This window comes from Castor canadensis, chromosome 3 (assembly GCF_047511655.1).
Source record: "Castor canadensis chromosome 3, mCasCan1.hap1v2, whole genome shotgun sequence".
Classification (NCBI taxonomy): domain Eukaryota; kingdom Metazoa; phylum Chordata; class Mammalia; order Rodentia; family Castoridae; genus Castor; species Castor canadensis.
The window spans coordinates 178,969,978-178,994,814 of NC_133388.1; the positions used below are offsets into that span (position 1 = coordinate 178,969,978).

The 24,837-nt window shown below is 35.0% G+C and overlaps 1 protein-coding gene across 1 annotated transcript in view; it reads right to left on the reverse strand.

Moving 5' to 3' along the window:
- Positions 1–5,234: 5,234 nt before the first annotated feature.
- The window catches only part of Mrpl13 (mitochondrial ribosomal protein L13), a 35,911-nt gene continuing 16,308 nt past the window's right edge, over positions 5,235–24,837 (reverse strand). Inside the window, exons 4-7 of the mRNA XM_020169576.2 lie at positions 21,540–21,600; positions 17,481–17,567; positions 15,232–15,353; positions 5,235–5,470 (exon numbers count right to left, since the gene is read on the reverse strand). Of these exons, the coding sequence (XP_020025165.1) occupies positions 5,449–5,470; positions 15,232–15,353; positions 17,481–17,567; positions 21,540–21,600 (292 nt within the window). The 3' untranslated portion in view covers positions 5,235–5,448. The remainder of the gene's footprint in view (positions 5,471–15,231; positions 15,354–17,480; positions 17,568–21,539; positions 21,601–24,837) is intronic.

Sequence of the window (24,837 nt, forward strand, 5' to 3'; positions counted from 1 at the left end):
CTTTCACTGTTTATCACCTTGGTTCAAAAGGACTTTACTTTTACTCCTGATGAGTCTTTGCTTCTGTCTTTCTTTGGCTTTTTACAGTTAATTGCTGATGCTTCAGCCATCTCAATCTTTCTAAAAGATAAGTCACCTGATGCTCTTCCAAATATCCCGAGTTCCTTCTCACCTATCTAAACTGTATGCCTACCATTTGCCTCTTCACTGTCTTCCTGTAGTTCCCTGAAGATGTTAGACATGCTCCTGCCCAAGGGCACTTGCATTAGCTGCTCCTTTGTGCCTCAAACTCTCCTCCCCCAGATTGTCTCCCCACTTTGAGTTTTTGCTTAAAATGATACCCTACACTGTAATATGCTTTACCTTCAGTATTTCTTATGCCCCTTAGCCCTTCTCCTCACTGCACTTTGAGTAAGTTTTCCCCCTGCCCCTTTCCACCACTTCCATGCTAGAACACCTCCCAAGGCCTTGACTTTGGCTTACATCAGCCCATAAGGAGGTTAGTGCACACAAAACAGGCAGAGGTCTGAAACATGTTTGTACAGTTAGGCTGCTTGCTGTGCTCCTGCTTTTTCTCCTGTGACTGGCTGAGACATATCTAGGGACACAGGAAGTAGACCTCCAAGCTGCAGCTTAGAGGCAAGTCTAGCTGAGCCTAGGCGCAATCAGAGGAGCTCCAGTTGTCTCACACACAAGAGAGGGAGAGAGAGAGAGAGAGAGAGAGAGAGAGAGAGAGAGAGAGAGAGAGAGAGAGAGAGAGAGAGAGATTGGTTTGGGGATATTACACATGATACTGTTTGGAGTGATATTATGCAGGATCATTGTGATAAACAGCCGAAGGGTCTCACATTTAACATCTGCTCGTATAACATATTTAATATAACTTACATTTGTTACCTATCTTCTTTCACAAGAATATATCTCCACAGTAGGTTGAAACTTTGTTTTACTTACATATGTATCTCAAGCACCCTAGAAACTACTTTAGGTGCTTAATGTTGGGACATAAATATTGATTGAATGAATGAAATACAGTAGCTAATTCCTTGTTAATATAGACTGGGGAGTTGGCAGCTTAAATCTTCTGAAGTTTAGACTTCTAGGTTAAATTTTCTGAAGAAAACACACATTCACGTATACCCATGATTTACTGGCTCTGCATACACACCATGCTGGGAACAGTGCATTAATAGTAGAACTAGCTGGTAATATTCTTCTCACAAGCTATACAAATATTTTATTTGGACTATGTGACTTTGCCAAAAAGTAAAAGACAGATGCTTTGTACTCAGAATTTCCTCTAAATAGCTAGACTCCTTTCAGATTTGTGATTGCTAAAGAAGATGCCAAATGGCATCATAATTTCAAAGTGTTGACTACAAACGATTTAATATAGGCTGATGAGTTGGAACTTCATAACATCAGCCTATAAAGCACAGGTGTCCCACCACAAACTGAATGGTCTTCTAGCAGCCACTGTGTGCAAGGTTTTAATAGGTATTAACCTTGGAATTGAATCGTGAGGGTAGTGAAAGATTTAAATCTTGAAGATGAGTTTGAAATCAAAGAAGTTTTTGTGGCCCAAATGGCACTGTTACAAACGTGTGTCTCTTCAGAGGCTCTATTTACTCCGTCTTCATGTGGAAAACACATACTAAATCTTCCTGGAAGTTAGCCTAATATAATATGGCCTTCAGGTGGCGGTGAACATCTGTTTTACTGGTGCCCATATCAGATTTACATTCTTCCAAGGTGAAGCCCTGAGTAGTTGTGATACTGTAAAACTACTCAGTTCTCTTATTTTAGATGTTTTTGGGCAAAGTAGGAGAAATACCATTTCTCTGCAAGAGCCTCAACTTAAAAGTTGAAATGAAACCTTAATGTCTGTCTTGGAAAGCTCAAACCTTCTTAAACAGGGTTCTATCCAATTCAAACTCACACTGTAGAGCTTGGCAACAGAATTCCTCCAGGGTTTTTAGGCCTTGCAGATTTTGACCTTGCTACCTGTTTCACAGGGGTGATTTTTAGCCAGGAGATATCTGGACATTTCATATTGTCTTTGGCTGAATATAGTACCAACCCCCTTTTCCAGAAGGAAGAAAAACAAATCAGTCAACTGTGGCACAGAAAAAAAGATGAGGCACGTGCCTTATTAGTGTCTAGATCTGACTTAGAGGAATTAGTAACAAGGGAAAGGAACTATGGTAGGAATCTGATAGCTGAAATTTACATGTGCTTAAAAAAACCCTTATACCCATATTGAGCCTTACAAGAAAAACAAAATTTTACTCTTTATTCACTTTAGAGGAAGGCCACATTGCTTCATTGCCACCAAGCTTCTGGGCCAACACCTGGTCCAGTTTATTTAAACCAAGAGGTATAACTTAACAATCAATCAAAGTTCTTGGCGTGATCTTGTTAATTTAGAGTAGAAATTAGGACAAGGAATAATGAGTCTAGGTGAAGGATGTTTGTGAAGGCCTGCCTTTAAACTGAGTTTTATCTTGGCTATGCTGCTAAGTTCTGACGGGACCCCTGAGACACTCTATCCCTGTGATGAGAACTGGCTCTGACAACTGTCATTAACACACTCTCTTCCGTTCCATCATGCCTCCACTCAGGAAGCAATACAGTGACATGAGCCTGCTCCTGCCCAGGCATAGCAAGGGGATGGTACTGAGTTTAGTGTACGGTATCTACCATGTGGCTATGCCTGCTGGGGTTGGGGAGTATGACCCTTAAAGGATTCTGGAAGATGAGACTGGCAGGAGGATATGATAAAAGAATAGTTATAACTAGTAAAGTGGTTTTTCCTATAACATGGCATATGTATTCCTGTATAATAAAATTTTGCATTCTAAAAATAAGGAAAAATGGAGTTGAGGCAGAAAACTCAAAACTTGTAGTCTTGTAAGTGATACAGTATAAGAAATGCTACCACAATTCTACATATAAATTCCTAATAAATAAAGAAATACTATATAAGCCTAGAATGTTATTTTTATGAGACATGAAATTTGCTTGGTGGAAGTGTTTGTAGTAAAAGGGTAGTGGCTTTTGAGCCATGATGAATTTCCAGCTCTGTAGGAGGAAGGCCATAGTTTTGTGAGTGAAGTATCAGGAAACTGGCTCTAGTCTATTGTCCTGTTTTTCATTCCTCTGAACTGGCTTAAAATAGAAATCTAACTTTTATTGTTTTAAGCACCCTCTCTCATAATGAATTTGTATGGCCCAAGTGAGATCAGATGGCACAAAGTGCTCTCGTGCCACATGAAATTTGAAAATACTTTTCAGTTGCCAGTTCTCTGGAGAGCAGACAATTATTGGAAGTTAATACGCTCCCACTTGGTTTATTTTCAATGTAGTCTCGTATGTTTATCAATACAATCACATTAGGCCCCCCAGCTATTGTAATATCACATTTTTTTTTCAAAGCTTTGCAACACTGCAAGTTGGAATGCAGAAGGATAAACCACATAAAGCAATGCACTTGGGTAAATGGGCTAAGAGGGGTAAGGTATGGTATAGTCTTCCAGATCATTATGTTCAGCTGGCTGGTATTTTTCATGTCTACCTGGATTAACCAATAGTGTAACACAGTCATCTGGTGAAAAACTGCTTATGAACAAAGGACTTTCATTTGATTCCTATGTGTACTAATTGGCACATTACAGACACATATAGTAACACAAAATATGTATTGGCTTTCTTATCTTTCCATATAATTCTTAGAATCAGGGTTTCCTTTTCTGTCAGAACTTACTATTTTTTGAAAGTTCTCTTCTCCTCCTTCATCTAACCTATAGAAGCTGCTATCATAGTGGTCCAGCTCGTCTTCCTCCCTTAGTTACTGAGTCCCATATAGTGAGTTGTGATTCTTATTTGGTTATTGTGATTGTGTTCTCTCAGGGTATGTCATGATCAGGCTGTTTTACCACTTGACACTTCTATAACCATGCCAAGCTAACTTGCCGCTGCCTGTGTCAGTCAGCTTTCCATTATTGCAATAAAGTATGTGATATAATTGACATAAAAGGAGTAAAGATTTACTTTGGCTCACAGTTTTGGATGTTTCAGTCCAAAGTCAGTAAGCTCTGTTGCTTTTGGGCCTGTGGTGAGGGAGCACATCATGGCAAGGAGCGTGTGGTGGAACAAAGCTGCTTACCTCATGGCTGGGATATAAAAGAAATTACACTATTCTCTTTAACAGCATGGTCTGAATGACCATAAAGCTTCCAATGAGGCCCCACCTCATACAGTTTCTACCTCCCAACAGTGCCACACTATGGAGCAAGTCTTGAACACAAAGATCACTGGGGGACATCTGAGATTCAAACTGCAGTACTTTCTCAGTATGCCCAATTTCAAATCAGGAGAGTAACTGTATATATATTACAGGGTTGATGTATCTGGTTCATAGCAGATGCTTGCTAGCAGTACTTCATATTTAATGCAGCTATTTTTCTACCCTAAACATGCTTATATCACAGCTCATACACGGTTATATCTTTACCGCTTACATCCAGCTGCACTTACCTACAAGCCTACCTATAGCTCCCTCCCACTCCACAGCAGACTGTATGTTTTTTGGTAGGGAATGGAGGAGTTGGAGAAGACATGTGATATGTTTCCCCAGGGCCCAGCACTGTGCCTGACATTATAGCAGTATTCAGTACAGGTTTGCTCAATGAATGAGATAGGTGGTTTGGAACACACTGTTGGGCTAGGGCAAAAGAAGGAAAAGAATGAAGAATACCAATGTAAAAATGCCAAACTTAGTAGCTTAGCCTCATACTTTCTACAGAAGATATTTTGCTGGGGATGTTCATTCTGCCATGTGCCAATCCAAAAGGAGAGGAAGCGACAACAGTGAGGGAGTCAGAAAACAGCATCACAGGCAGGCAGGGAGATTTCTAGAGAATAGACAGGCATTATGGTGTTTTCTGGTGTCATGGAGAACAAGACTCGTTATCTAGGACACAGAAAAAGATGAAAGCAGTTATAGGTATTTCATAGTAAACATTACCATACCAAGCTGGAAAGATGAGCTTAGTTAGATGGAAGATTAGATAAAATAACCAATTAAAGGAAAAGTGGAGGTAAGGCTTGTCCACAGGGCATAAGAAGAGAGATCTGGAACTTAAGAAAATTCACAGAGGTAGGCATTGGTGGGAACTTGTAACTGAAATGTTATGTCCAGGGTCTGTGTTTTCATTAAATGCAGTTCTTAATAGTTAATCAAGTAAGCAATTTTATTACTATTTACAACACTGAAATCAGATTACAGAAGACAATGTGTTTTACTGTAATTTCCTGCTGAAGGCCTGGCCCTTGTTGGGTTCTCCCCACAGTGAACTGAAGCAGTTGTTTCTCTATGTCCGAGGTCAGAGAACCTCATGAGGAAGCAGCTTAAGTCGCCTCTCTGCTATTTCTGTGATTTCCATTCTCCTATAGCCGATAATCTTCAGGTCTGAAAGGAAAAGAAAAAATCAACATCTATTTCCTCATTGATCATTTTTTCATTTAGATTACTTTTCCAATTTAAAATAAAAGTAAGTGTCCACTGAAATATATCTATAAACAGTGTATCATGCATTTGGTTTAAAAAACATTTAGCCAAAACATCAAAAATTGGAAGAGTTAAGGGATAATTCCAAAGTTCTACAGAAAATATAAAAAATATGCTAACCCTGTTCCTATAGATGTATTTAGTAACATAATAACTTAAATTTGATTTGTACCTTTAAACGTTCTTTCATTAAGCTCTTCTCACAGAAAGGATTATTGTGATGAGTTTAAAAGTCATATAAAATAGATTTACCTCACAAAGGCAAATTTAGAATAAGCAATTTCCTATTTATATTACTTTATAAATCTTATGCTAAACTTCATTTCATTTTTTGTTGTTATTGTTTGTTTTTTGAGATAGGATCTTGCTCAGTCTCCCAAGTACTGGGATTATAGGCATGTGCCCAGCTTTTAATTTTCTTTTTAGTCTCCAACTATCTAGATAAAGTAAGAGTTGTGTGTATATATGCATATGTGTATGTATGTATATATAAATTTTTTATTAGTGTAAATTAATTGTTCAAAGGGTGTCACTGTGACATTTCCGTACATGATGGAATTTGACCCCTCTTTTACTTTGTCTTACTCTCCCTTCCTTCTCCACTCCTTTCTAAAATACTTTTAGTAGGTTTCATTACACTACTTTCATATAAATATGTTGATCATATTCACCCCGTCACCTTCTAAATGCATAAACACCAGGCATTTCCTATTTTTACACATGTGTAATTAGTTTTTTATAATCTGTTTATATATTTAAAGCATTACTTGAGAGTCATTTCCCTTAGAGAACTAAAAAAAAAAAATTCAGGAACATGTTAAATCTAGCAATAAATAAAAAGAATAGAATCTTAACAAAAATGAGTAAGGAATTATAAAATGTGAACATTTAAAAAGCTTTCTGTTATCTTTCATCTTTTAATAGCATATATACAAATAATAGGCTCTCAGGGAATTTTTGATATAATACAGTAACAAACTAAACAGATATTTTTGAAATAGCTGTAAAAATACTTGATATTCGAATTCCTTCAAAAGCAGATGAACTCTATTTTCTCTGAAATGACTTACCTAGTCCCTTTCCACATTTACAATATGTATTCTTAAACTGAATACTCACAAGATACCAGACAGCTCAGCTAAGAAACCAACTGTCTACTGGCTGAGTAAAAAGACCTATATCATAATTTAAAATGTTTACTGCTAAACTGAGGAGCACTGATCTGGGAAGCAAGCCAGATATGATTTACCGTATCAGCCATCCAAAACATGAACAGAAAATGGCAGAATACTGTCACTGTGTTTAAGAAGCCTCTTTCCAAATGTAAAAGCCACAACCGAAGTCTAGGAAAACAACTTGATCTGACAGCTAAAAGCAGCTCTGGAGAGAAGCTTTGGAACCTTTGCTGTTTGACTCAGTATAATCAAAGCAGTTGCTAGTTAAGTGGCACCAGTACACGTGAGTAAGCGATTTGGTCTCCTGTCTCTCTGGTTGGTAACTGCAAAGTGGGTAGTGCTGATGCAGCTGGAAAGAGGTCTCTAAGCTAATGTCCCAGAAGAAGCATCACAATTCCACTTAATATAATTGTGTTTAGTCAAAGTCACTAGCTGTCTCCACATGCAAGGTTAATTTGTTAAGTCAAAATTAAATGATACTATGACATTTCAGTGGAATTCAGAAGTCGAACTGGAAATGTGGGTAAAAGGTGCAATCTGCCAGGTAAGGGCATGTGGATATCGGCCCCAAGACAAGAGGTGATAAAATAAAGCCTCAATGTATTTCAAGATGATTTACTTTTGGAGAAGTGAGGAGGATGAAAATTTGGATTCAGTCAGGACTAAAGCAGTAATCAGTGAGAAGAAAGGTCAGGTTCAGAATTCTGGAAGGAAGAGAGTAAGATGCTGAGGTGTGGGGCTGCCTGGAAAGGGAGAAAGAAGAGGGAAGGGGCCCAAGGAGATGATGGAGGGAGGAGCTATTGAAAGGTGATGATTCAGAGATGACTAGTAATTTTCAGGTTGAAGAACTCAGTAAATGTCTGTGTTGTTTTTCAACATGGGGAACAGACTGGTTTTAAATATGATGACATTGGACATGGGAGTCACCTTAGATGTTAGGAGTCGAGGCAAGGGAGAACAAACTGGAGCGCATCTAACAAATTCCTTTTCTTCCACTTCAGTGTCCGCTTAAAAACTGTCAATGGCCCTCTTCTGCTTCAGCAAGTGGCCCCAGGCAGTCTTTCTGAGTTACTTTTTAATCCTATCTTTTTGCATTCTGGCACTCGACACTGCTCCTCCAAACCCCCATGGTGAAAGACTTGGTGCTTGACATTTCACCTGCTTGGAATGACTCTTATCTTTTTTCTGCCTGGAAAACCTGATTCATCTTTCAAACTCCACCTCAAAGGTTACATTTTCTGGCAAGCTCTTCACAACTCTCCCTTTACTGGCCCAGGCAGGCTGCCATTCACTGGCAAGGGTTCAATTCAGACCTCAGGGCCATTCATAGGACACAGGAGACAACTACTGAAGGTGACGAAAGTAAAAGAAGACCCTTCAGTAAGAAAAATGTAAAACTTGTCTGTGCCTGCTCTAAGGAAAGGTGCATCTTTCTTGGTGAGAGGTTAACTCCATTCCTGGCTCTTGTCAACCACAGAACTTCATCAGCAGGCAGCTGGATGCTTTTCTGATATAACACTTAAGTTGTAGTGATGATTTAACCTTGGGAACACATCCCTGTTGTCTATGCATCTACATTTACATTAATTCTTTGTAACGATTTCAATTTTAATAACAAATTACAAAATTTTAAAATAAAAGGTATTATGTAAAATTACTGTATTTATAAATAACAATAGTATTTTAAAAGTAATCTCAGGTAAACTTTGAAGACATACTTCAAATGTTGTTATAAAAATCTAATACCTATCATTTTTTGATGGAAATTATAGAAGTACAGTCCTTGGCAGAAATATGCTATATTTTAATAAAATTATCATGATCTTCCTTTGTAAAGTATCCCAAACCAGATATATCAAAGGTGAACTAAAGCATAGACTGTTAAGAAAAATTTCTACCTTAGCTATAGTTATTAAGAAAATTTTAAGTAAGCAGCAGAGTCCAAAATATGAATATGAACTATAGGCTTCCTGTGACACTGTGTATGCCTTAAATTAAAGATGCAAACTGTATAGGAAATAATGAGGTAGAGTTTTTATGAATTAAAAGTCAATTTCTCTCTTTTGTAGAGGATATTACATTTATTCACTCAACAAACATTGTAGTGGTCATCTAACACAGGAATATTATAAATATATATACATATATACACACACATAATACATATATAATGCAGCTAGCTGCATTAGGTTTTTATATAATTTATTTATTATATACACATTTTCTTTAGAGAAGAAGGTAAAAATTTTAAACTTTCACATATGTGTACATAGAATATACTGGGGAGACTAATAAATCTGCTAAGAATTAGTTAGCATAAGAATTTGTTTTACATCCACTATATTGTGCTAATTTTCACAGCTAGCAAGTGTTCTGCAACAACAAACAGTTTGGTAAATACTGCTCATCACCAGCAGAAAACTGCCTTTAAATAAGGCAGTTGTGCTTAAAAAATCGTGTTGTTACTAAATGAGCAATGAAAACTTTAAAAAGATCTGTTTGCACTCTGGGACATGTTCTAGGGTACTTGTAAATTGCTCAGAAACTCTTCAGATACTGCCACATTCAACACAATTCCCAGCTTTCACAGCAAACCTCCCCACACGTCACTGTGCAAAACCCTGCGTGTCAATCTTAAATGAAACAAACACATCTAAAAAATGCAGTCCTGTCACAAAATCCCATTCTAAAAAGCACTCATATTTTAGATGCAAATCTAAGAAACTGTGTGTAAACTAAGTTTAAGAAATCCCGGTTCAAAACTATTTTACTTTCCTTTTATCCCTTGGCAGTAATGGGGTACTCAGGGCTCAAACTTTCTAGGGAGACGATCTATCACCTGACCCACTGACATCCTCTTTGCTTGATTTTTTGGATTGGGTCTCGTCTTTTTTTTCCCTCCACTACTGGCCTTGGACCACGATCCTCCTATCTATACCTCTCACATAGCTGAGATTACAGAAATATGCCTCTGTGCCCAGCTTACTGGTTAAGATAGCATCTCACCAACTTTTTTCTGCCCAGGTTGGCCTTGAATGGTGATCCTCCCCATCTCCATTTTTGGAGTAGCAGAAATTAGTCATAAGCCACCATGCCTGACCTTGTGTTTTCACAAATAGTATTTCTAAGCATAATGATTATGCCACAAAACATTCTGAACAGCAAGCTGATCTTAAAATCAGTAAAAGGCCATTTGATTGAATGTTGTGTTACTTCCACTGCATAGACAGAATTAGATGAAACCATTCCAGGACATCTGGTGATACTGCACATTCCTTAAATTACAGATGTTAGTTGTACAGGAAATGGTAAGGTAGAGTGATGGCACCTTTATGCTCATTTCTCCATGCCCTAGCCTATCAGAATGGGGTTGATACTACTCTTTAAAAATCACAAGATGGTCTAGAATACTTAAAAACCAAACTATCAATTTTTGATTAAAATGAATAGGCATGACCATCACATTTAATTACTACTTTTTAAGTCAGAATCTATATTGACTAGGACCTGTAAGTGTTCTGGGTTTTGTTATCTAATTCGTTTTTTTCTTTTAACAACCAGTACCAACTGATCTGTTCATATCCAAGAGAACAGAACAGTTTGGAATGCCTAATGTGAGCAAAACTCAGCACTGGAAATATTGAGATCCATGGCTTTCGCCAATGCTGAACTGGTTGGAATGGGTGGGAAGTTGGAAAGTAACTTTGTTCCCTAAGTACAGCTAATGACTTCTGACTGTGAAGAGCAGAAAATTAAGTTAAATCTTGTAAGGAAAATGTCACATGACTAGACTAGCATAAAATTATGGAAAATCTTAAAGCTGTCTATATCCCTGCCAGATCTCTGCTCCTTATGGGATCGGACCAGGTAAAACTCCTTCACTGTCTTTACATCTCTGGATAAAAAGCATATTTTATAAAGACATAGGTAAGTTTTTTCTTAATATCACATTATATAAAACCTAGAGCAAGTATGTTTTTAGGTTAACAGCTTCCACATCAGAGAGCAGGCACTGAGCTCAGTCCTTGTTCTCTACTAGCATTGCAGCCTGGGCAGGATGCTCACCAAAGGCCTTCTCTGGGGCAATTGTGTCCAGCACCTTGAATTCCACCTTTCTTTTACAGATCTGGATAGACTTCCCATCAAACTCTCTAAACCTAATCTTATTCTCTAGAAAGACAATTCAGGGCCAGTCACAGTCATTCTCACACCTTGCCTTCATCCTTTCCACCCCTCTCTCTGTCAGGCACATTCCTCATAGCATACTCTGTAAAGACAAAACACCAGGAACAGGGTTTTCATAACAAATATCCATTTTCAATTGTTTACTGATGCTAAAACTTTCTCCACTGACTTTCTCTACAAAGGTGAGTTTTGCTTAAAATGAGATGTTCCTGGGTTAATGAGTGAGGAATTACAATGTGAAACAATTCAAGATGAAATTTTCCACTTATCTAGCTTTCCTAAGAAAATCTCTTGTAGAGAATTTCGTAAAGCTTAAAAATAAAAAGTTTAAAATGATCCAAGTTTTATTTTTAGCCAATGCAAGAAGAAATTTCTACCACAATGACAGCATTATAATTTCCATGATTATTGGGTTTTGTAATATGTTGGCAAAACTGCAGTAATCTTGGAAATAACAATTGATGGTACTGAAATAAGTTGTCCATTTGAAAGCTACAATTTCAAGCAAGTGAACTGTAAAGAGGATAGCATTACTGTTTTTTTTTCTTTCCTTTTATGAAAAAAGAGAAATTCTAAGTGCAAACACATCTACTTTGTACCATCAATAAACATGAAATATAAAAGATATTAACCCACCATATATACACTAATTTAAGAAGTGAGATGAATAGTCAATACTATCCATATAGGAAAATGGCTTTTAGTTTAAAAAATATGGTTTTGTCATAGGCATCAGTTTCATTCCTTATCTTCTATCATTATTTTAAAAATGACTGAACAACTAATAATTAACAAAAGAAAATCTAAAATATGCTGAAATTAGGCCTGAAAGAATATAACCTTTGTAAGTGATTTAAAATAATTTAAACGAAATCCCAAGAATAGTAGCTTTTAATTAAGATTAAAGTATCTATTGGGTTCAAAGCTTAGCTTAATAATTATCACTGCTATTTAAAAGACACGCTAATAAACTTTTATTTTGCCAGAAATTAATAAAAGTCTCAATTATATTACAGACATACTGAAGATCTGTCACTAGGGAAACAAAAGCCAAAGCAAGCCATCTCCACGCCTATCTCCGTGATGCATGGTGCAGCCAGATCTAAATATTTCAGTCAAGGCTCTGAAGATTCACCATCACATCTACCTTGAATAAATTCCAACTACTACATTCCAAAGATTGCATTCTTGGCTTTTAACTGTTTTGGGTGGGACAAAAGCATATTTCAAGTAGGCTCCTCTTCCATAAGAAGAAAATTTTTTTTTCTCATAAAGTCAAGCCTTCAATAATAAGAAGTCCCACTTTCAATGCACTGAACTGCCCAGTGTATCAAGTATTTTATTAATTCTAATTCTACAGTATGTAATATTTACTAGAACTTTATGAAATGGTAAACAACTAAAATGGCATAGTCCACTAAGGCAGTCACTAACCACATAGGGCCACTGAAATTTAAACTTCATAAAATTAAAAAACTGAGTTACTCAGCCACAGCAGCCACAGTGCAAGTGCTCAGTAACCCGCTGTGGACAATGGTTACTGCATTTGAGGATCAGACAGAAAGCCTTTTCATCCCTGCAGAAACTTGCATGGGACAGGTCTGAAATAAAAAGTAAAAAATAATAAATATTTTTTCCTGGTCACATGCTTTTCGTGTAATAAAGACTAACTGGATGTGATATCAGCTCAGTGTGCAGGGAGAATGACATCTTGAATAATTTATATTAAATGATTAGTATACCTATACCACGATAAATCCTCACATTACAGTAAATGTATATTTACTTAATTATTTTGGCAACAGAAGTCAATATATGCTGTATGACTGCTTATGAGGAGAAGCCTGATATCCAATGAATATTCCTGACACAGAGAAACGTGGAATGAAAGTTTTTCTAAAAATCCTTTAAAATAACCAGAAAACCCTAATTTTATTAATATAATCAAGACACTCAGTTACCTTCTAATTTGTTTTAAGATGAATTAGGAGTTGTTTAGTGAAATAAGATTTTTGATTGGTACTCTGATTACACTAACTGTGATCAGTTGTGAATGGTTGTTGGCACTGTACGGCTCTGGCTAAACTCCTTTAAATTTTAGAATACTCATGACCTGTAACTGTAAATTCACAACGTGTTTGGTCACATATTTGATTTAATACCACCTTTGGTAGTTTTATTAGTTTAAAACAAGGTATCACATAAACTCATTATTATGGCATTTCTCTAAGAATATCAGATATGACAGACCTATATTTATAGAACTTGTTACAGGAAGGTAACCTGACAAAACTTTGAGGACTACTTAAGATACTTTCTTAGTATATAACTTATCAAAACTGAATATTTGAGAATGGCATACAACTTAAGTACATTTACAGAAAATGCCACATTAGCAGTACACTACAACAATACAGAATGTGTAATAGCAAAAATATTCTCCACTAATGGCTGGGGTTGTAGCTGAACAGGTAGGCCCTGGGTTTAATCCCTAGTACTGCCTCTCCCCACCCCAAATCTTCATTAAAAACTTGGCCAGCAGGTCAGGTATAGCAGTGTTTTCATACATTACCTCATTTATTCCTTCTAGCCATTCTTTGAAGCATGGGTTAGTTCTACTTTACAGTTGAAGAAATTGAGTTCAGATGAGGAAGCAGACTCAGAATGATAAATAACTCACTTAAAGTTAATAGAGTTATGTACTGTTCAGTCAAGATTTGAACTTAGGTTTGGATTTTTCTAAAACTTTATTAAGACATTCATGAGAACTTCAAAATTAATTTTTAGGGGAAAGAACTCATCTCTTCATTTTTTCAAAAACACTGAGTACCTACAGTGTATGCCAAAGACTATTTCTTTTCTTCCTCTTCTTTTTTTTTATTTTTGAAGGCAGCAGGCTTTGAATTTAGGGCATTGTGTCTGGTTCTACTACTTGAGCCATGCATCCAGTCCTTTTGCTTTAGGTTATTTTTCAGATAGGCTCTTGCTGTTTTGCCCAGGCTGGCTAGGACCAGTAGTCTTCCTACCCATGCCCACAATATACCTGGGATTACAGCTATTGAGATCATGTTGTGCTAATGTTTTGCCCAGCCTGTACTCAAACCATGATCCTCCTAATCGTGACTGCCTGAATAGCTGGGATTACAGATGTGAGCCACCATGCCTGGCTGCCAAGTACTATTTCTAAGTGTTGGGATTATAGTGCTGAACAAGACAAGGCCCTTCCCCGCTCCCCACATCTCCACAGCTGTTCAGCACTTCATAGCATGTGGCATAATTACCATTTGACACACTGTAGATACTCATCGCAACAAGAGGAATTCAACAGAGTGGTTATAAGCATGGCCCAGGAGCTAGTCACCTTCAACTTGAATTGCTAATCTGCCACACACCATTATGTGATTTTAGGTATTACTTTATCCTTCTATGTCAGTATTTTCTCAATTATAACAAATGGATATAAAAATTATACTAACTCATTAGTTTGCTCAGAGAATAGGTTGTTGACGCATGTAAAGCATAAGTAAATGCTTTATTACAGTGTGCTATAATAAAGAACACGCATATAAATAAATGAAATTATTCTGAATATTGATAAATGCTGAGAAGAAATGAAAAGTAATTATTGCTTTGTTTCTTTTAGACTTCTTTCCTAATTTCACTTATAAAAGCTGATAAAGGAAATTCTATGTCTTCACTCACTTAATGAGTATTTGTTGAGTACTTGCAGGCACCATGCTCAGAGCTGAACAAGACAAGCATGTAGTTCCCTCAGATGAAAAGCTTACCAGGAAACATTGCAATGGGGAGCCCAGACCACAGGAAGGACAGCCTGAGGGCATGACATTTAACTCTGTCATCTTCTGCTTATCTCAGGCAAAGAAGCCTGGAAGTAAGTAGATGGGAGACAGCCTGTCAAATCTTAGCTTTACTATTTGGATCAGGACTAAAATTCTAGAACTAATGACATTTTATGAGATGATAGTCTTGGCTCCTGAAACAATCTGGAAAACTGACAATCACTGTTTTTAAGTTAATGACAATAGGTTTATTGTTCCAAAAGACATAGTCAATCCAAGTAAGGCTACAAATAAAATGTTTGACAACCCCCTTGCACTTCCTCATCAAGATCATAAGCTTTAAGACCTTCAATTCCAACATCTACATCTGGACTGTATTTGTAGGTAGTAGCTGCTGAACTTGCAAGGGAGTGCATCTTTCCACCCTCAAGGATCTTAACATTTGGAAACAAATTACATACCAAGTTCAAATTTAAAAATAAAGAAGAAGAAAGCCACTTACGGAGTCCACACTCTTGGGAAAGCCTCTATTTCTTCTTGGGTATACTCATCCAGACGTCTAGGTACTTTTCGTGGTTGAGGAAGCTCTTCCACTAAATTCTTAAGAATATCTTCCGGAATATCCTATAGACAATATAGGCTTAATTTTCTTAAAATATCTTTCTTTGTAATAAACATTAATATTATTAAAAACAAGCAAAAGAATGTGTATAGAATGAGGAAAACAATATAATCTTTAAAATAATTTGAATAAATCCCTGAAAGGCCGATAAACCTGTTACAACAATTCTACGACTACAACTTCTTGTGACTGAAGAAGGACAAAGGAGAGATAGGAAAGGAAGAGAAAGATCTGATAAAGCTGCAGTGCTAGGCAAGACATCTAAGCCCAGTGCTTTCCAAGTCTTCCAGGGTCCCCTTTGTCTCATCACTTCTACTGAGTGAATCTTGCTGTTGTATAATTCCATTATAGAATATAGATCAAGTATGGAGAATGTATAAATTTGAATATAGTCAAAGATAGCAAAATAAATAAGTAAATCCCTGAAAGGTTGCTGGACCAGCAATTAAGTAATCCTATTACAACAATGCACACTATACTTGACTTATTTTTTTAAAAAGTACTGGGCTATATAGCAATACCCTGCCTCAAACAAAAACAAAAACAAAAAACCAGCACTGTTTAATTTCTTTTTCTCTTTTCAACTGCAACAAGGTGCTGCCTTGGCTCTCTGTCACATGCTTTCATCTGGTGAGTGTGTGCACCGCGCCAAGTGCCACTGCCTTTCAATCTGCACTTCACGTTATTGCCAGCCCCAGAAATGGACTTTTAAAATTAAATTACTGTGCTACTATAAATAAGGTGGAAATGATAACGTTATGTACATGTATCTTCAGGATAAATTGGTATAAATGGGATTTCTGGGTCAGGGATGTATGTCCTTATATATGTATTTCTGTTAAATGTCAGGTAATTCCCAGGATTCCAGGTTACTTGTAGCATGTGGTACTCCCACCACCAGCTTGCTTCCCTGTGGTCTTAATGAAAAAATGTATTGCAATTGAATATTTACCATCCATTTTTTGGGAAAGGGAATCATTTATTTTACAATTTGAAATTATTTAAGTAATTTACTGTTTAACTGAGTTACCCTGAATATTTCAAACATAACACTCAAATTTGAGTACCTTGCAACTGGAATAAATATTATTTCTTAAAAATAAATAATTACTCTAAAAATCTGACAGTATAGTCATGTAGAGGAGCTTAAATTCTTATGATTTCATGAAGCTCATTTATCCTTACATGATACTTCTTCTGATATGTTACCTCACAGGTAAGGTGGAGAGTGTAGAATTATTCTACTCATTCAGTTAAAGCACAAGTACTTTGAATGACTGCTATCAGCTTGACTGAAATTTCGACATCATCCCATCAGTAGAAATATACAGACAGCAGCTCTCACTTACGATGCCAAGCCCTGTACAAGTTAGATGTCATTTAACCCTCATGACAATCTCATGAAGTGGGAACTATTATCAGGTGCATTTCACAGATGAGGAAACAGCATCTAGCCCATGCTTATGCAGTCAGTAATCGGGGCAAAGATCCAAACCTGGGCAGTCTGACCCCAGAGCCTATACTAAAGTATTTTACCACGCAACCTCTAGTGCTTCATCATTGCTAAGTAGAAAAGCTAAGTGCTTAAGACAGTGTAATAAAATATAAAAATATGCTTTCAAGTACTTTTTAGCTGAATAAATTTTGAGTAGGAACATGAATTATAAAGTTAAATTAGGAGAAATAACTAGCAGAAGAGTTATTAATCCATTAGGTTTGTTGCTGCTCACATAAAAAGTGAACTAAATTAAAATTTTTTCCATAGTTGATGACAACTATCAATGAGTATGTCAATTTAAGAGGAACTATGGTTATAGCTCCTTGTTCAAAAGTTACTAAAACAAAAAAAATTTGTAGACTTTTGATTGTTCAGTCCAAAGATGGTTCATTTTGATTTAAAATAGGAGTAATTACTACTTTCTATGTGTATGTATTTGTGTGTATATCTACATAGCCACAAAAATTTTCATGCTAATATATAGTGTACATTTTTATTTTAAAATACAAAAATATATCAGAGATTGAGATAAAATTATTGAAAACAGGTCTTTAGCAGTAATTTAAAATGAAGAGAATATGCTTACTTGAAAATCTAGGAAAGGCATCATTACCAGTGACTGCTGACTTACCTCATCTGGAAACAGATGCAACCTTTGCATCATTGTTCTTCGGTGAAGGTTTTTTGGCAGCATGCCATAAATAGCTAGCTTTACAATCTGAAAAACAGATATACATAGGACTTAAGAAGAAAAAACTGACTTGGGACATAAAGAAAGCAAACACAATTTGACATGGTGATGAGAATGAGTGATGAAGATTCAGCATGAATACAGGAAAGAACGACCTAAGTAAGTATGTTGAAGCAGCAGAAAAGGAACTTTTACTACTTTGTTCACTGTTATCTTTTTAAGGCTCTATTTGTTTAATTTTTAATTTATTGAGAAAAAGATCAAAAATGAAAAGATTAAAAATAACTTACACTTGTGCCAATTTAGATGGCCTAAGAAATTCTCTAAGCTTATGCAAGAATTTGTGGTTCAAATAATTTATCATACACTGCTTAGAGCAGAATCTGGGTGCAGGGGAAAAGGCTTCATCCTGTCTTTTCCAGGTGGAAGAGCAACAGATTTTCAATTGATAAATACAGCTGACTACACAGTTATGATACTGATTATGCAAGACACAAGTATACAACAATGGTCACAGCTAACATTCATTGAAAGTTACAATGTGGACACTGGTCAATGAATTACATTTTAAAATCTTATATATGATGCTGTGAAGTAGCCATTATCACTAGCCTCATTTTGCAGAGGATAAAGAACTCCCCCAGTTTCACACATCTAACAAATGGAGGTTGGAACTCAACCCAAGTAGTCTTACTCACAGAAACACAGTACATGTAATCATATCCATAAAATGATTCTTTCCATTAAGAAGACAAAGCCCCTTTTTCTACCACACCCATTCCATACAGGGCAATCTGACTTCTCCAAGATTTACTTTTCCCCTTGTAAGGTTACCCTCACTGTTGGTCTGAATGTGATTTTATGTATATTTGATCAAGAAAAGACCACATAGTGCTTCCCTGTGTTCCACAATCTCCAGAGGGTGACCTGGCTGAAAGACTTTTGAAATGTTAAATAGATTTTTACCATTTGCACTCATATTTCAAAGGATAAGGTGTGTTAGAATCAAATCACTAAAACAATATATGGTAGGACAGGACTGCACTCTATGAAGATTTCCTATTCTTTTTATTTTCTATGTTAATTCTGCAGAATTTAAGTGTAGATTGTTATTGTCAAAATTAAAAGCAATTAAAAATTAATTTGCTCAATCCTACAAACCCACATTTCAAGTGGCCAGCTGCCAAGTGGCTACACTACCATATTTGGCAGTGTAGACGGAACATTTCCATCATGGCAGAAATTTCTGTGATACAGGTGCTGCTTAAAATTTTAATGTTTTAAAAGTCATAAGCAAACTACTCAGCATCTTTTCTGGATAAGCAAGTCATGATATCCTGTGCATATCATCTTAGTAGCAACTGAAATATATCAGTAGGGTAAAATGGCATTTGGTTTTCATGATTTTAGAAAATTTAGTTGTATTTATTTGAATTGCTAAGGTGGTATTTTAAAAATTTGTCCTAATAAAAAATGTAAACATCATGGCTGGGCATGGTGACGTGTATCTGTCATCCCAGTTATGGGAGGAATCACAAATAGGAAAATCAGGGTCCAACCCCACTGGGGGAGTGAAATGAAACCCTATTCTAAAAATAACCAATGCAAAAAAGGACTGGCAGACTGGCTCGAGTGGTACAGCATCTGTCTAGCAAGTGCAAAGGCCCTGAATTCAAACCCCAGTATCTCAAAAAAAAGCAAACATTACACTCAAATTAGTAAAAGATAGAAAATGTGAAAAAGTTAAACTAACAGGGAGAAAAAAAGACAGATACAAACATGTGGTAAACAAAACAAATGTGATAAACAGTGTACAATCAAGTAGTTCTAGCTGAATGGACTTCAGGGATAAAAGCTAAGAAATTCAGAAAGTAAAAATGATAGAACAGGGTATAGTTAATAAACACTAAAGAATTTCCTCATATAATCTGCCATCCAGGCTTGTGTCATTTGCTTCGCACACATTGACTGTATATATGGAAGGAAATAACATAAGAAAGGAACCATGTTGGAAGACTACATAAGGACAGAAAAACTAAGACACTTAAAGTACATGACAGCAGGTTAAAGGACTTAGGAAGGGCTGAAACAATATATTTATTTGAGTTATAATCTATTTAATTAAGAGAAATTCAAAAAATTATTCAACAAATTACTATTACCTATTTAACTATAAGTCTAAATCAATGTACTTTACCGATATTTCAAGAGTACACAAATAATCAGAAGGCTGTATTATAAAATAAATTCTCTAACATAAAGAGAGTACTGACAAGTATTATGTCTACTGACAGAGCCTATGCTCCAAATAAGCAATGGTTGAACTAAAACAATGAACCTTTTCCACAACAAGCTATTCTTTTCAAAATCAAAGTCAAAATTAAGACTTTAAAAAAATATTAAGATCTTTTAATGAGTTAATAATGAAAATAGATTTACCTGAAGTATTTTCTAAGTTTTCATTAAACATTTTGTAATGTGTTTCAATTTTTGTTCATGAAAGTAGTTTGAAACAATTTCTACAAATGTTATCAAATGCCATAAAACAATAAAAAGTTGGGCTATACTGCCTTCTAGTGTAGAGTTAACATGACTGAACAAAATAGAAATGATTTTTAAAACTTCTCAAATATTTATAAAATATTAAAACTAAACTTGTCATATCTTAGCAGCAGCCTTTGTGACCTTAATACGCTATATGCAAGCCATATGAAGAGTCAAAGAGAATACAATGTCTTATAACAGTCTAAAAACATGCCAGTTATGAGACAGAACATTTAATATTTCCTAAGAAGTGATCTCTGAGCACAGTTTTGTAAAAAAGATATGAGTAATATAAAATAAATGGTCAAGCATGGAACTTGTAAATGGCATGTCAGGCTTCATTACAACAAAATATCCTTCTCTTACACTTTACCAAGCAAATTTTAGGTAATATTACACTAAACAAATGGTTGTATCCTGACAATGTATATATGGATGGTTTTTACTCACTATTTTTAGGGAAATAAAAAAAAATATTTTCAGAGTCTAACACTGGGCATTTATGAATGTATTTAAGTTCTTTTCAAAAGCTAAAACAGTATGGGGAAAACACTATCCATCCTATGAGTATAGTTCAAAGGCTAGGTCTATTCAGTTTAAAAAGGAAAACTAAATTGTAAAATGCAACAGAAGACTTTGTTTTTAGCAATATTGAGGATTAACATATGGATTAGAACTTTGCCCAGTATACGACTAAAATGATAAAGTAATAAACACCAGTGAAAATAATATTGCTTATTAAAATATTTTTAAAGCATATAACTAATTTGAAGTCAAAAATAAGGAGACTCAATCTTCAAAATATATAAACCAAAATTGACAGACCTATAGAGAAATTAGTAAATCCAAAGTTGAGAGTGTAATAATTAGTAATCAATATAAATTGATTACTAATAATTTAATTAATTTAATTACTACTAATTTACTAACAATAAATTAAGTGAACAAAAACCAAGTCAGTAAGAATATAAAACTGGAACAACAGAACACCTTACTTAGCAAGTTTGATTATATATATATATATATAAAAGTTTGATTACATATATATATATGTAATATATATCAAACTTTTATACATATATATATATATATATATATATATATATATATAATGCATATACACATAAATATCTACATACTTCTCTCTCTCTCCCTCTACCCCAAGGTATTTGTAGCAAACTTACTGTAGTCTAGGCTATTTTGCAGGTGTGAAGAAATTAAAAAGGAAAGCATCAGAATTATTTGACTCAATGTAAAATATAATAAATGGTAGTTGGGAAACACATAAGAGTTGAATGATAATGAAAATGACACTTATCAAAACTAGTGTGATGTAGCTAAAATGAAGCATTTATAGCCTGAAGTGGAAACTACATTAGAAGAGAAGGGTTACTGTGAAAACAGTGTCTGCAACTGTCTTCCTCAGATGACAAATCAAACAGTCAACAGACTTACTGCCACAGGATCTCGCTGGTGAAGCTGAGCGGCTGTTACTTGTCTAAATCCACCTGGGTAGCTGTTAAACAAGAAGCAAAAACATTGAAACCAGGAATAGGCTATGGTACTGTTTTTAAAATGATTGTTATTTTATATAAATAAAATTATTATAATAAATTGTTTCTAGAAACTATATTTATTAGCACTTAAAAATTATACAGTAATTTATACTATTTGAAATGCTACTCTTAAGTGGCCAATTATCTCTTTATAAATACTTTTACATCTTAGAAAAATTATTTACCCATTCATTTATTTATTATAGGTAGTTTAATACTTCTTGATTTAAAAGTTAGGGCTTAGGTCTAGGGAAAATGTGGTAGATCACTTGGTTCTGAAGTCAAGTTCATATCCTAAAAAGGTAATGATCTTGTTTTCTCTTAGTTGGTAAAAGACCACTAAGAGTTATATGTTGGTTTTAAGTAATAAAATATTGCATTGTGCTCATACCAAATATTATATACAAAACAGATAAACTGGGATAGAATTAGAGTTAGCTTAGTACCTTGGATATCCCAGATCTAGTCCAGTGACTCCCCATATAATATGAGGTAACTTGTTTTACCTTTGCATACATGATTTTACTCATATGCAAATTATATATGCCCAATGTGCTTCACAAAATTCTTTGAGTCGAATGAGAAAATATTTATAAAATAGCTTAAGAAATTCAAAACAAAACAATACATGAATGTACACAGGCGGAAGGATTTACTACTCTGACTAGAAAAATGATGTTTTTGACATTTTTTAGGAAAGGGAGAAAATTGGAAAGCCAGTGGATTTTGTAAAAAAAACAAAAAACAAAAAAAACTTAAGGTTACCTAAATACAACTTCTTTCAAGAAAATTTAAAAGCATTTTAAGGATGATTTAAGAAATCACATTTTAGGAATAAAACTTAAGTCAAATTTAGAAGTTTGCTGAGAAGGATGGGTAATTATCAGACTGATAAGTTTTTATTTGTTTGAGAAAAATAAATACCTGTCTAGACTTCTATTCCTGTATTATTTTTATCCATGGAAAAATACTTTGCAACATATACGCTAAAGATTATCTTTCTATTTTCAACTGTGGCGTGGCAGATTCTAAAGCACAACAACCTTTATGCCATATTTCAGGAGTCTGGACTTCATCCTGAAGGATCTGGAAAGCTAATGCAAAATTCTGGCTAGGGAATGACTTGAGAAATGCAACACTCACTTGACTTTTATTGGTGGAAAAATAGCTCTATTTTTTCCTCCACTATGAAACATCATGGATAGAGGGAGGGAAAATTTGTTTAAAATACTAGCCATGGGTTTTTCATCTAAATTAACTTAATAAGCACTTACTAAATGTCTATTATTCAGGGCATTGGGAATGCATACAGAAATAAGAAAGGATCCTGTTCTCAAGCAGATAATGAAATAAATTCTGTTGGCTTACTAGTAGTAAGCTGTAGATCTCTAAGTCATGCCAATACATTTTAGCTGACTAAAGAGTTAGAATGTGAAAGGTCAAGGTGCATATATAACCAACTCTCCAATCCCTAAAACTAATGAGAAGTAAATGTTTATGAAATATCTAGTTGAGGAAGAATTTTCTGAAACGAGAAATCAGAAGAAATTACAAAGGAAAACACAGTTTTAATAGTATAAAAATCATGAATACCACAAAGAAAATTTATAAAAAGTAAAAAATATAATAGCAGAATAATAAAATAGTTATGGGAATTGATGAGGAAAATAGGGAGACCTTGTTATTATGCAAATGAAAGTAATCAGATACCAACCAAAGTAGTATTGACATTATTATCATGCCAGTATTTTGTTTTTCATTATTAATGCATGTTAATTGTATGAAGGGATTTCATTGTGGTATTTCCATACTAAATTATTTTTAATGCTATTGTGGCTGCACAGTTTTGACACACAAGCATACTTATAAAATACAGAAATGATACTTGGAAACACCTGTGAAAAGACCTGTAAATGATCATTCTTTTAAACCCGAAATTTGTCTTTCCATAGATTTATTTAAAATAACCTTATATATTTTTAAAAAGTTAATGGAAAAAGATATTTTCTAGCTCTTTATAAGGCCAAAATTTTCATTTCAGAAAAGTACAACAATGATTAAGTATAGTAAATCGTATAATACACACAGTGACTAAAAAGGTTGACACTAATAACAAGCATGCTGTAAAAGAAATCAGGAAAACAATCCAATTCACAACAGCCTCAAGGCAAAACAAAAAACCTAGGAATAAGCCTAGTCAAGGATATGAAAGACCTCTATCATTAAAACTATAAAACACTAAAGAAAGAAATTGAAGACTTAGGAGACAGAAAGACATCCCATGTACATGGTCAGAATCAATATTATGAAAATGGCCATATTACCCAAAGAGATGTACAGAGTCAATGCAATTCCCATCGAAATTCTATTGACATTCTTCACAGAACTAGAAAAATCAATCCTGAAATTCATATGGAAGCACAAAACATCCTGAAGAGCCAAAGCTAGTCTGAACAAAAAGAAGAATGTGGGAGGTAACACAATACCTGATTTTCAAATTATACTACAGAGCCACAGTAAGAAAAACAGCATGGTGCTATCACAAAACAGAGTAGATCAACATAATAGAGAACCCAGAAATAAACCCATACAGTTACAGTCATCTAATTCTTGACAAAGATATCAAAAACATACACTGGAAAAAAGACAGCTTCTTTAACAAATGGTGGTCAGAAGACTGAAAATAGGTCCCTATCTCTCATCCTATACAAAAATTAACTAAAATAGATAAAAAATCTTAATGCAATACCTGAAGCTTTGAAACTATTAGAAGAAAACACAGACAAACATTTCAGGATTTAGGTAAAAGCAATGCTTTTCTGAATAGGGCTCCAATAGCTTATGAAATAATAGCAAGAACTGACAAATAGGATTGCATCAAATTAAAAAGCTTCTGTACAAAAGAAGCAATTACCAGAGTGAAGAGGTAGTCTACAAAATGGGAGAAAAATCTATTAACCCAACAGAGGTTTAGTATTCAGCATATATAAAGGACTCAAAAAAGTTAAACATTAGGAGAACAAATAATCTAACAAAAGGGCAAGTGAAATGAGCAGTTTCCAAAAAAAGAAGTACAAATGACAAACAAATACATGAAAAATGTTCAACATCTTTAGCCACCAGGAAAATCCAAATCAAAACTACACTGAGATTCTATCTTACCCCAGTCAGAATGGCTATCAAGCAAACAAAACCCA